Source organism: Amblyraja radiata, chromosome 32, assembly GCF_010909765.2.
Source record: "Amblyraja radiata isolate CabotCenter1 chromosome 32, sAmbRad1.1.pri, whole genome shotgun sequence".
NCBI classification, from domain to species: Eukaryota; Metazoa; Chordata; class Chondrichthyes; order Rajiformes; family Rajidae; genus Amblyraja; species Amblyraja radiata.
In genome coordinates, this window is record NC_045987.1 from 18,047,772 (window position 1) to 18,061,864 (window position 14,093).

The 14,093-nt window shown below is 45.7% G+C and overlaps 1 protein-coding gene across 3 annotated transcripts in view; it reads left to right on the plus strand.

Moving 5' to 3' along the window:
- rgs3 (regulator of G protein signaling 3) overlaps nucleotides 1-14,093 on the plus strand; it is a 224,599-nt gene that overhangs the window by 47,620 nt on the left and 162,886 nt on the right. For all 3 annotated transcript variants that reach the window (XM_033049114.1, XM_033049115.1, XM_033049116.1), the window contains 3 exons: nucleotides 4,191-4,259; nucleotides 5,040-5,100; nucleotides 13,481-13,571. In XM_033049114.1, the coding sequence (XP_032905005.1) occupies nucleotides 4,191-4,259; nucleotides 5,040-5,100; nucleotides 13,481-13,571 (221 nt within the window). The remainder of the gene's footprint in view (nucleotides 1-4,190; nucleotides 4,260-5,039; nucleotides 5,101-13,480; nucleotides 13,572-14,093) is intronic.

Below are 14,093 nucleotides of genomic sequence, written 5' to 3' on the forward strand. Positions count from 1 at the left end.
CAACATAAGAGGAATTTCACTGGCCAAGATGTACCGATTTGTAGATGAATTGGCTTCTGTAAATTGTCCCTAGTGTGTAGGATAGTGCTAGTGTACAGGCGGTCACTTGTCTGCGTTGACTCAGTGGGCCGGAGGGCCTGTTTCCATGCTGTACTTCAAGTGTAAAGTCTAATCTTTCAAAAACATGATGCACATGAAAACCGAAGAAGTTTGATGTTGATTGCAAGTATTTTTGAGGATGCCACAGTAGAAATCAAACTTCTCTTATAAATCGAAATTTAACTTTCTGAAGATCTTTGAACTAGTTAATGTATTCCTAAAGTATACAGGAGATACAAGGAACTGTAGATGCTAGTTTACAAAGAAGTACTGCAAGAGTACTGCTAGAGGAACACAGCTGCATCTCTGGAGAGGTCCCCACCCAAAACGTCACCTATCCATGTTCTCCACGGATGCTGCCTGACCCGTCGAGTTACTCCAGCACTTTGTGTATTTCTTTCTAAAACATGCTGCCAACTCTCTAAAGGGGGCATGCCTATCTACATGCGTGAGTGTGTGTGTGTGTTTGCACATCCAATTGCTAAAGCTCACCTTTAACCTATTTCCTCTGTTTCTTGCTTCCTCTACTTTGGGTAAAAGCACCTGTGCATTCACCCCATCTAATCCCCTCGTGACCTTGTACAGCTCTATAAGATCACCCCTCATCCTTCTGCCCACCAAGGAATAGAGTCCTAGCTTGCCCAACCTCTCCCTATAACTCAGGCCCACCAATCCTGGCATGATCCTTGTCAATCTTCTCCGCACCTATTCCAGCTTGACAACATATTTCTCTGAGCAGGGTGACTGAAACCGAACGCAATATTCCAATTAAATGTTCAGGAAAAAAAGAAGGACTCCGGCCCACAAGAGGGAGCGTGGTGGAATATTTTCTCACATTGTTTGAGGAAGGAAGTGCGATTGACTGAAGTGCTTTGACTGCTTGCTTTGTGTAAACAGAGCTTTGGCGGTGAAGCTTATCTATGGCTTTATCTTACTGTCTTTCCGACTCCACATGCGGAAATATTGGTGCAGGACAGGGATTTTTGTGGGAGAAGTGACCTTTAATTCAGATTCCCAGAGTCTTTGTGTTACCACCCTGGGATGCTCAAGCTTTTAAATGCATTTATTAAATGATGCATTAATTGGAAAATTACAATTACAATAATTAAGACACATTTGGACAGGTACGTGGATAGGGAAGGTTTAGAGGGATGTTGGACAAACGCAGGCAGGGGACTAGTGTAGATGGGGCATGTTGGCTGGCGCAGGCACATTGGCCCGAAAGACCACTTTCCACACTGTATGACACTCTGACTCTCTGAGGCACTTATAAAATTGTTGAACACCTAAAAAACTAAAATAAAACGCAGGTGGACAAAAGTGCTGGAGAAACTCAGCGGGTGTGGCAGCATCTATGTAGCGAAGGAAATAGGCAATGATTTTCGGGCCGAACCCCTTCTTCAGACTGATGTAGGGTTGTGTGGGGGGGCAGGAAGAAGAAAGGAAGAGGAGGAGCCAGAGGGCTGAGGGACAGCTGAGAAGGGAAGGAGACAGCAAGGGCTACCGGAAATGTTTAATGTATATTTAGAAGATTTGGCCCCTATTTATACCTACCAATTTCCTGTGCCAATTTCTAGGTGTTTAGTTTGTTGAAACGTATCATTTGAAGTCAGTAGTGTTCGTGGTACTGGATGAAGTAGTTCTATCTAATACTTTGGCATCCTGACAACCACAAGAGTTTGCATGGACAATGTGCAATATTGTTTTCCAAATTAGACAAAGAATTAGGGCCTTCAGAGATCTGGCATCCTTTACAAAGAGTTATTCACATTTATTAGCCCTCTAGTAATGACCAGTGTAATTCCTGTCAACTGAAAAAAGGAAAGAATGAAGAAGGGAAAAAAAAGGAAATAAATAAATGACAGAATAAATAATTTCCCTCCTGGGATAAATAAAGTTCATCATATTGTATTGTTGAACCTGCTTCACCTTAGTTCATTATAGTTTAGAGATACAGCATGGAATGGACCCACCAAGTCCATGCTGAGCATTGATCAGCCGTTCACACCAGCTCGACGTCACCCCTTCCCGACACATTTGGGTCAATTTACAGAGGTCGTCTATCCAACAAATCTGCACGACTCGAGGATGTGGGAGGAAACCGGTGGAAACCCATGAGGCTACATGGAGAACATGCAAACTGCACACAGACTGCACCCGAGGTCAGGATCAACCCGTGGAGCTTTCTAAAGTTCATTCCAATAACGCCTGATCTGCACCTCCTATAATCTCCAGACATGAAGGAAACAAACCAGTCATGCTTTGCTTTCACTTGATCATTACAGAAGAAAACTGAACAGGTGCAGGCCATTTGACTCCTCATGCCTATCCCAACATTCAATAAGATAAGGTAGGAATCAGTCAATGAAAGGTGCAAAAATATATTGATCTACCAATTGAACTCGTCTACAAAGAAGTGAGTAATCGGCATTGTAGCAATCTGTTTCATCGCTAGAAGTGGACTTCCTTCATGATGATTATTCAAGATTTAATGGTTGGACACAAAGTGATGGAGTAACTCAGCGGGTCAGGCAACATCTATGGAGAACATGGTTAGGTGATGTTTCGAGTCTGAACCCTGAGTTTGAAGAAGAGCCCTGACCTGAAATATCGCCTATCCATGTTCTCTACGGATGCCGCCTGACCTGCTGAGTTATTCCAGCACTTTGTGTCTTTTTTTGTAAACCATGATCTGCAGTTTGTTGTGTCTCCATCTAATGCTTAGGATTGTGCTGCCTTTCTCCGATTTCAGCATCTAGCAAGATGGATGGCTGAATGGTGAATCTAATCCAATTCTGGATATTAAGTTTATCCACAAGATATTCTAAATCTTTCCGTCCCATCACTGGGCCAAACGTTTACTAGAGTGGTGTTAGTGCCTTAGGAGCAGAAACCCTACCTGGTTAGTTCACTGAATGAGAAACAGTTCAGCGACAGAGTCGCTGCCTTACAGCGCCGGAGACCTGGATTCGATCCTGACTACGGGTGCTATCTATACAGGGTTTGTACGTTACCCTGTGACCGTGATGGTTTTCTCCGGGTGCTCCGGTTTCCTCCCAAAGACGTGCAGGTTTGTAGGTTAATTGACTTCTGTAAATTGCCAAATGTACCGGTGATTGGTGGTCGGTGTGGATGGTGGGTCGAAGAGTCTGTTTCCACGCTGTATCTCTAAACTAAACTAAACTTAATACTTAATGCAGAAATTAAATCTTGCAACTTTTGCTTTGTTTAGCACAGTTGGTTTAGTTACGTCAACAAATGGATGTCCCATTAATTTTATTACTCCAATTGATTTGGCGGAACTTATGTTTCCATGGCACCTATCACTACCTGTAAGTGTTCTAACATTCTTCACAGCTCTTGTGGTTACAGCTGAGGTGTTGTCAGTGTTACCTAGTTTGCACGTCATGGTCCCACAGCAGTGATATAAAGGTGTGTAAGAAGGAACTGCAGATGCTGGTTTACACCGAAGGTGGACACAGATAGCTGGAGTAACTCAACGGGACAGGCAGCATCGCTGGAGAAAAGGAATAGGTGGCGTTTGGTGTCGGGACCCTTCATCCGACTCCAGTCTGAAGAAGGGTCTCGATCCCAACCGTCACCTATTCCTTTTCTCCAGAGATGCTGCCTGTTCCGTTGAGTTACTCCAGCATTTTGTGTCTATCTTCAGTGATGTGAAAGTATCAGTCAGTCGGTCTTCTCAGCGTTGATCGAGGGATATTAGCCAGAATCGTCTTTAAAGGTAGACAAAAATGCTGGAGAAACTCAACGGGTGAGGCAGCATCTATGGAGCGAAGGAAATAGGCAACGTTTTGGGCCGAAACCCTTCTTCAGACTCTTTAAACAGTTATCTTTAAATGCTGAATCGGGATCTATCCAATGGATCGGTTTAAGCAGAAAGAATGTATATAAGCAGAAAGTCTTCTGTTCAATAAATCAACCGATAGGTTTCACGTTTGACAGTAAACCTGGTACTTTATTAAAGTATCAGTCATTGTTACGAGCTGAAGGCCATGAATGAGTGTTTGAAATTGTCACCTGAATTATGGAAGGGAATGTCAAAATCTAATAGTTTTGTTCTTATTTTACAGCCCATTGCAGGAGTCGGATGAACAAAAGAGACTACTTGTCACAGTTTGGAATAGAGATAAAAATTCAAGGTAAGGTCGTTTAAGATAAATGTTTGTTCCTTTAATTTGGGCACAGTGGCACAGTGATAGAGTTGCCTATCTACTTCCTCCAGAGATGCTGTCAGACCACCTGAGTTACTGCAGCACTTTGTGTTCCAAGTTGGAGTATTGATGTGATAATGGGTACAGTGATATGGGCGGCAGAATGTTGCAATGTAGAGTTGCCGCCTCACACTGCCAGAGACCCCGGGTTCGATCCTGACTACAGGTGCTGTCTATACGGAGTTTGTATGTTCTCCCTGTGACCGTATGGGTTTTCTCGTGGTGCTCCGGTTTCCCCCCTCACTCGAAAGATGTGTAGGTTTGTAGGTTAATTGACTTCTGTAAATAGCCGTAAATTGAGAGGGATGAATAGATCAGATAGAAAAATGGAGGAGCAGACTCGATGGACTAAATGGTCTAATTCTGCTCCTGTGTCTTATGGTCTAATGACGTTATCTGTGGGCCCGGCTGTGTGTGAGTTAGTTATTGTGACTATCTATGAAATAAGTGATTACAGATAATATTGCTGCTTAAATTGGCCTCAAAGCAGTCGTTCATTTCTCCCTCTTGAATCCATTTTGTGCATAGCGTAAAGTAGCTATGACATTGAGTGTGATCTTTCATTGTATTGTGTCTCTGATAATCAAAGGTCTTCTTGCGATCAATCGATTATTTGAGAACTTAAAACCGGTTTTATATCCTGTGGGCATTTCCTTAATTGTTCAATGATGCTTGATCTAACTGATAGGATTTCTTTAATCCTTGCAGATGCAGTGAGCTACTTGGGTGTATGAGTTTTGGAGTGAAGTCACTGATTGAATTCGAGAAGGTAAGTCATTTTGAAATTAGAAGATCTCTTTCTTTACACTTCTGAACTTATGTAATCACAGCATTGAGCTAAAACCTCTGAACAATGAAACTAGATCCATTATACCGGCAAATGAAAAAAATACCGTGGAGGAGGTGCGGCTATAAAATTAAATTAAAAGAGGGATGAGGTGCATAGGATTGGGGCAAACCAGATCTTGTAAAAAATAAAATTAAGGCAGAGTTTTAGCTGAAGTCACAAGAAACTGCAGATGCTGGAATCTTGAGGGGGAAAAAAAAACCAAAGTGCTGGAATAACTCAACGGGTCAGGCACCATCTATGGAGGGAATGGAGAGTCGGTATTTCGGGTTAGGACCCTTCTTCGGGCTGAAGAGGGTTCCCAACCTGTAACGCCTTCTTGCCCATTTCCCACCACAGATGCTGCCTGACCCGCTGAGTTCCTCCAGGTCCCAATCCAAAGCATAGCTGATCCAATTCCCTCTGCAGATGCTGCCTGACCCGCTGAGTTCCTCCAGCAGTGACGTTTAGCTGGGTTGTTCATAGAAGGTGAAACTTGAAAGATTTGGAAAGATCAAGTCGATCATTGTTATAGCCAAGGCATAACTGAGGTTTCAACAGCTAAAGAACAAAAGCAGGTGCATACTCGGGCAAAGGAAGTAAACTGCCCTAATGATACGGATATGGGTTCTCAGCTACTTGTCTTGCGGTCAGGAAAAACAACAAAGTTGTGGATTGTCCAGTTCTGTTTTGGACAGAAGCAGAGGGGAGGGTGAAGGTTTTTTCCCATTTAGTTTAGTTTAGAGATATAGCCCAAAGTCAAGCCCTTCAGCCCACCGGGTCCGCGCTGACCAGCGATCCCCGCACATTAACACTGTCCTACACCCACTAGGGACAATTTTTACATTTACCAAGCAATTAACCTGCAAACCTTTTTGGAGTGTGGGAGGAAACAGAAGATTTCGGAGAAAACCCACGCAGGTTATGGGGAGAATGTACAAACTCCATACAGACAGCACCCGTAGTCGATATTGACTTTGTCGTTCTATTATTTTAAAAATAATGCTAAAATGCATTAAGAACAGTAACAGCATCTTCCCAACAACCATCAGACTATTGAACGCTACCGTCTCCAACTAAGCTCTGAGTCGTGAACTACCTTGGTTGTACGAGGGGCGTTGTTTTGTTTTTTGCACAAATTGATCTTTTAAATATTTATTGATTTTTTTGCATAATATGATCTATGGGGTACGGTGTCCACAAGCCTGTTGAGCTGCTGCAAGTAAGAATGTCGTTCTTCTGTTTCGGTACATATGACAACAAACACTCTTGACCCTTGACTATTGAACTTTGGATGCTTGGAGTCCTGAACGTCATGTTCAATGATGGCCAGTTGTCCCAAAGATTGGAGAAGCTGCTAAAGTCCAGTAGCTTCAGCATCTTGGGCAGCACGGGTTCAATCCTGACTATGGGAGCTGTCTGTATGGAGTTTGCACGTTCTCCCTGTGACTGCGTGAGTTTTCTCCGGGTGCTCCGATTTCTTCCCAGGTTAATTGACTTCTGTAAATTGCCCCCAGAGTGTAGGATATAACTAGTATTCTGGGTGATTTTTGGTCGGCACGGACTCGGTGGGCCAAAGCACCAGTTTCCACGCTGTATCTCTAAACTAAGCCAAACTAAATCTCCTTGGTGGCTGGGTCCACCTCAATCATTTCCTGGTCCGGAGCAGAGGACGTCTGGGACATGGTTATACATTTTAACTCGTGCCTCTTCCTGCATTTGGACGTAGATGGCCCTGCCAGTCCCTTCATACGCCTGACGTACCCTGCAATCTAGTGGCCGAGTTTCTTGCTGGGGATGATGGAAATCTCCTTGTAAACCCTTTTGTTTGTGCGGAGGCGGTGGTAGTTATTCTTGACCATCATTGAATTGAATGAATTGAATCCTTTATTTGTCATTCAGACCTTTCGGTCTGAACGAAATGTTGTTGCCTGCAGCCATACATGTAATAATAACAACACACAATAAACACAAATTAACATCCACCACAGTGAGTTCACCAAGCACCTCCTCACTGTGATGGAGGCAAAAGTCTTAGAGTTACTGTCTCTTCCCTCCTCTTCTCCCTCTGCGCTGAGGCGATACCCCACCGGGCGATGGTATCAGTCCCGCGGTTCAAGCTCCGCGGCCCGGGGGTGGTCGAAGCTGCCGCCCTCCAGTCCAGCGGACGCAGCTGTTGCAACGGGAGCTCCGGAAAACAGGCGCCAGCCTGTGACCTGCGAGCTCCCGACATTGTCATCCACTGGCCCGCGGCCGAGCCCCGGATCCAGGTCGCCGCCGCCAGAATGCCGCCTCAGCCGCCGGAGCACCGTCTCCGCCCCGCACCGGGCCGCCCACACGGCAGCGTCTCAGCCCCGCACCGGGCCACCCACACGGCAGCGTCTCAGCCCCGCACCGGGCCACCCATACGAGAGCGTCTCAGCCCCGCACCGGGCCGCCCACACGGGAGCGCCTTCCAGGCGGGACCCAGGCCGCCCACACGGGAGCGCCTTCCAGCCGGTAGCCGTGCCGCCCACACAGGAGTGTCTCAGCCCCGCGCCGTCCGCCCTCACCGGAGCGCCGAGTCGTGCCGCTGCCCGAATGTCGCCGCAGCTCGAAGACGGCCAGCCTCGCGTTGGTAAGTCCTGGCTGGCTTTACCTCCGGAGCCTCGAGGTCGGTCGCAGGTTGGAGGCCGCCATTAGGCCTCGGCTCAGGCGGGGGAAGAGAAGGGGAATACGACAAAAAAGACGCATTCCCCCGAAGGGAGAGACAGAAAGCCCTGTTTCAGCCCCCCCCCCCCCACACACATAACACCACCTAATAACCAAAAGTTTAACTGAACTAGACAAAAAAAACAACACAAAAAAAGTAAAAACAGACAGACTGCAGGCGAGCCGCAGCCGTTTCACAACGCCGCCACTTCCGGAATCATAGTCCTGAGATGGTCAGGAAAGCAGCTTGAGAAATAACCAAAGAATCTTGGCAACAGCTGTGGACAGAGCTTATGGCAAAGACTGAGGACAATAAGCCTGGTCCTGCCAATATTTGTTGGAGGACATTTCTGCTCATCCAGTCCCATATGCTAGTATTAGACCGGTGTTAATATTGGCAGCAACTGTTCAGTCCTTGCAACAGGCACTAGATGGAGTGACAGACTTGTTCTCAGCGCCCCCTTATTGCTGTAAATGCAGTCTCAGTGGTGCAGACCCAGTGACCATGCTGCCAATTAAAAAGGCTATTCTCAGCTGCTGCTCCAACAACTAATTACTACTGCCTTCACTTCCACCACCTTCAGCTGCAGCAAGCTGCCAGACACAGTGGGTGATTGTCAGTACCGGGGCAAGACCTGACTGGTGCCTGGGTAACATTAGACTGGAGAAAGTAAAACGAGTCTTGTTCTCTGACCTTCCTCTTTCTTCCTGGATACCCATGGAATCTGCATGCACTAAAGCAAAATAACTCTTGGCTGATGTAAAGAAATCTCTTCACTCAGATAGTGGCAAACTTTTGGAATTCTCTGCCCCAAAGGTTTGCTCTGGAAATTCTGCTGCTGTGCCTTCTGGTCTTTGGTATGTACAGAAAATACTAAGCTATTGAGGATGTGTAAGAAAGAACTGCAGATGCTGGTTTAAATCGAAGGTAGACACAAAATGCTGGAGTAACTCAGCGGGTGAGGCAGCATCTCTGGCGAGGAGGAATGGCGACGTTTCGGGTCGAGACCCTTCTTCAATCTGAAGAAGCTAGTCAGGATACCGTACAATTTTAAATGACGGTTCTGGCTATTGATGTAGAAGATTTTTCACATTCAAATAACGTATGCAATTATTTAGCTGTCTGAAATGTTGCTAATCAGAATTTGCAATGATTTCCAGAAATCTATTGACCTCTGTTTTTAATGATCTCAGGGATTGAACCTCTACAGCCCTTTGGCGTAGGGAATTTCTTTAGCTGAGAAATTGAGTGGCACGGTGGCGCAGCGGTGGAGTTGCTAACTTACAGCGCTTGCAGCTCCGGAGATCCGGGTTCGATCCCGACTACGGGTGCTGTCTGTACGGAGTTTGTATGTTCTCCCCAAGACCACGTGGGTTTTCACCGCGATCTTCAGCTTCCTCCCACACTCCAAAGATGTACAGGTTTGCAGGTTAATTGGCTTGGTGTAAGTGTAAATTGTCCCTAGCGTGTGTAGGATAGTGTTAATGTGCGAGGATCGATGTTCGGTACGGACTCGGTGGGCCGAAGGGACTGTTCCGTGCTGTATCTCTAAACATAAAAACTAAATTCCGAAGGTTCGCTACTATCTGAGTGAAGACATTTACCCACATCTAGGTTCTAAAAGGCCTACATATTACTGTCAAACTTGACACTCTGCTCCTTGACCTCTCCTTGCATCTAGCCTGCCAATCTTTTAAAGATTTGTTTATTTTTTCAGCTTATTCTTCTAAACAATAGTGAATACAGCTCCAGTCCTCTCAAAGTGTCCTAGCACAGCAAATTTGGAACAAATGCAGTGAATTTATTTTGCATTCGATGAATTAGTCCAGCATATTGTGTCTCTTTTGACCATTTGGCCTAACGGCGGAGCTGGCGGCCTCGGGACTGTGGCGGCGTTCCGGCGGCAAGTGGCAACTCGGCCTCGGAGCTGTGGCAGCGTTCCGGAGGCAGCGGCGACCCGACCCGACCTCGGAGCTGTGGCAGCGTTGCGGCGTTCCAGCGGTGGCCCGACCTCGGAGGCTCGACCCGGGCCCGGTGGACTCGGCCGCAGGCCCAGTGGACGACATCGTCGGGAGCTCGCAGGTCACAGGTCGGTGACCTGTTTTTTCGGAGCTCCCGCAACAACAGCTGCGTCCGCTGGACTGGAGGGCGGCAGCTTCGGCGGCTTCGACCACCCCGGGCCGTTGTGTGTCATTGTGTGTCATTGTGTGGTTTTGTCATTTTTATTATATGTATGACTTCAAGGCAACAAAATTTCGTTCAGACCGAAAGGTCTGAATGTCAAAATAAAATTCAATTCAATTCAATTTAACCTATTCATTTGAAACAATTGGTCTGCACAAACATTTGTAGTCTTTTCATTAGCTTATAAACTTCTATAGTGGACTGAAACAAAATCTCATCCCTTGCAATGTGTATAGATTGGGTTGTTCAATCTAGCTAACAAAAACCGTTAAAATGGGAATCAATTTCATGATGTTCCTTTCTAAAGAACTCAATAATATATTACACCTAAGAATGAAACTGGACAGAATCCTAACTAAGGGCGACATGGTGGCACAGTGGTAGAGTTGCTGCCTTACTGCACCAGAGACCTGGGTTCGATCTTGACTACAGGTGCTGTCTGTACAGAGTTTATACCTTCTCACCGTGACCTGCATGGGTTTTCTCCGGGTGCTCCGGTTTCCTCCCACATTCCAAAGACATACAGGTTTGTAGGCTAATTGGCTTTGGTAAAAATTGTGAATTGTCCCTGATGCGTGTAGGATAGTGTCAGTGTACGGGGATTACTAGTCGGCGCGGACTCGGTGAGCCGAAGGGCCTGTTTTCGCGCTGTATCTGTAAACTAAACTAAACCAAACAAGTAATCTCACTGACCGATCTATATGAATGCCTCCTTTGGGAAAATTCCCATTTCTTTGCATATTGATTTGAGGAAAAAGTTGGCACACTGCGTCTGGTGTTGGAGTCGAAAGCGTGGGAGTCTGAAAAAGAAAACAAATTGCAGGAAAAAGTTGATGATTATCAGCAAATGCAAATACTGCTCAATGAAACAATCACGGAGCTGTGATCACTAGACGAACAAACGCAAACAGGATCTGCACTCCGTGACGGCCTCTGACGGGAGATGCAGAAGTTAATTATATCAGCATAATTAAATGTAATTTGTCAATGACTAGCAGGGGCTCATTCAGCCACAGGCATTTCTCCTGTGGTACAGTCACGGTGCAGGATTTATCAATTTTGCAAACCTGGCTTATCTTCACGGATTAAATCACAGTAGAAATATGAAGATTATTTATTTCCCAAATGTTTAGTAATGAGTGTACTAATTAGTTTCTCGCGACTAATGTTATCAGGTAATCAGTGAACTGTCATCAAGATCAGTGAATGGCAAGAGCAGAGCCCTAGTTTTAAATAATCATTTTATTAATAAGGGAACGTAGATTTTGGGGAACGTTTATTTATTTTTATTTAATTTATAGCCACGGAATGAAAACTTCCAAAGTGTATTTAAGTGTATAACATAATAAATTGAGACCGACAGAAAATGCTGGAGTAACTCAGCGGGACAGGCAGCATCTCTGGATGGAAGGAATGGGTGACCTTTCAAGTCGAGACCCTTCTTCAACTCGGCCTGAAGAAGGATCTCGACCTGATACGTCACCCACTCCTTCTCTCCAGAGATGCTGCCTGTCCCGCTGAGTTACTCCAGCATTTTGTGTCTGTCTTCAGTGTAAACCAGCGTCTGCAGCTCCTTCCTACACAGAATGAATTAAGACTTTTCAACGGATTTATAAAAAACTTGAGGCACAAGGACCTGCAAATGCTGAAATCTTGAGCAAAAAATCTCAAAGTGTTGGGGTGACTCAGTGGGTCAGGCCGCATCTCTGGAGAACATGGATAGGCGATGTTTCACAGAGTGCTGGAGTAACTCGGCGGGTCAGGCAGCATCTCTGGAGAACATGGATAGGCGACGTTTCGGTCTGAAGAAGGATCCAGCCCTGTACGTCACCTACCCAAAAGATGTATAGGTTTGCAGGTTAATTGGCCTCTGTAAATTGCCCCTCTTGTATAAGGAGTTGATGTGAATGTGGGATAACATAGAATAAGTTTTCACAAGTGATCGGTGGTCAGTGGGGACCCAGTTGGCTGAAAGGGTTGTTTCCATGCTGTATCTCTAAACTAAACTAAAAACTGACCCAAAACATCATCTATCCATGTTCTCCAGAGATACTGCCCGACCCGCTGAGTTAATCTGCACGTTTGAGGTTCATTAAAAAAAACTAGTTGCCCCAAAATTGGACCATGTAGCATCACAGATGCTGGAAAATCGAAGGTAGACAAAAGTGCTGGAGAAACTCAGCGGGTGCGGCAGCATCTATGGAGCGAAGGAAATAGGCAACGTTTCGGGCCGAAACGTTGCCTATTTCCTTCGCTCCATAGGTGCTGCCGCACCCGCCGAGTTTCTCCAGCACTTTTGTCTACCTAACCAGGTATGTAATTGGACAGGCAGATCGTCCAACACATTGCTAGTGTCACAGAACGTTGCAACACGGAAACAAGCCCTTCGGCCCCACTCGTCTATGCCAACCAGGTTGCTTAACTGAGCTGGTCCTACTTGCCTACGCTTGGCCCCATATCCTTCCAAATCTTTCCTGTCCATGCATGGGAAATTTGCAGGCAAAAAGTAATTGAGTTTATACAGCCCTTATCGGGAACTAAGGGCATGCCAGATATAACAGGAGGAAACAATCTATTTGCATTCAGCAAATTCCCACCAAGAGGTGGAGATGATGCCTGTAATAGTCTGCTTGTGGCCCCTGTTCTTTCAAGATAGCAGCTGTGAGATTTTCACATCATCCTGGGATAATTGATAGAGCCCCAGTGTAGCGTTTCATGCAGGCAACCTGCAACGAAACCGTAGCATCCACAGTAGATGAAACCCACGTGGTGACAGGGAGAACGTGCAAACTCCACACAGACAGCACCCATGGTCAAGATCGAATCCGGGTCTTGGGTGCTGTGACTTTGTTCACTTTAACTCGTTTTCAACACAAAAAGAGATGACACCTTGTCTACTGACAGTTTCCATCATTTCCTGTCCTTATTTTAAGAAAATAAATAAATAGTTGTGTGGGTTTTGCATCATCTTCTAACTTGAGAAAAAAGATATACTGGATTACTCAAGAAAAAATTCTACCATAACTAATTTCACCATTGTTTTAAGTTGCACGATTGTGCATGTGAACCTTACACGTTTGTTTAGTTTAGAGATACAGCTCGGAAACAGGCCCTTCAGCCCACCTAGTCTGTGCCTACCGTGATCCCTACACACATGCACTATCCTACACACACTAGGGACATTTTACAATTTTACCGTAGCCAATTAACCTACAAACCTTTGTGCCTTTGGAGTGTGGGAGGAAACCGAAGATCTCGGACAAAACCCACGCGGTCATGGGGAGAACGTACAAACTCCGTACAGACAGCACCTATAGTCGGGATCGAGCGCGCGTCTCTGGCGCTGCATTCGCTGTAAAGCAGCAACTCTACCGCTGCGCCACCGTGCCGCACCAGTTCTGCCATTTGGACTGTTTCTTGATTTATTTATTTTTTTACTTCTTTCAGGAGATCAATGGTTGGTACTATCTGCTTGGAGAGGATCTAGGAAGAACTAAGCACTTGAAGGTGGCCACACGTCGCCTTAAACCCACCCAAGGTATGGATTATGAAGCAGTTCACACTGCTCCTTAACGTCAGGTGTGAATGTATTCTTTCAACTAAAGCTTCTGTATTGGAGTGGAGTCACACGAGATTGCAGATGCTGGAATCTTGAGCAAAAAAAACAGGGTCCCAACTTGAAACGCTGTCTTGTTCATCTACCTCCACAGATGCTGCTTGACCCGTTGAGTTCCTCCAGCACACTTGATTGCTTTCGATATTGGATTACCAGTTGCCCTTTGAAAAACTCTCAGTCTGAAGAAGGTTCTTGACCTGAAATGTCACCTATTCCTCTTCTCCTGAGATGCTGCCTGACCCGCTGAGTTACTCCAGCATTTCACACCCCATTCTTGCTAAGTACTCTTTCACTTCACCCTACCTCTGCTAGTTGTTCTGCTGTTCCACTTCAGATTGCATTACAGTCTTGCACATGCTGTGGTTTTGCAGGCCTGCTGTTTATTGCTGTATTTATCACAACCATGTACACTGTGTTTACTCTGAGCTTCATGTGAATGAGAAA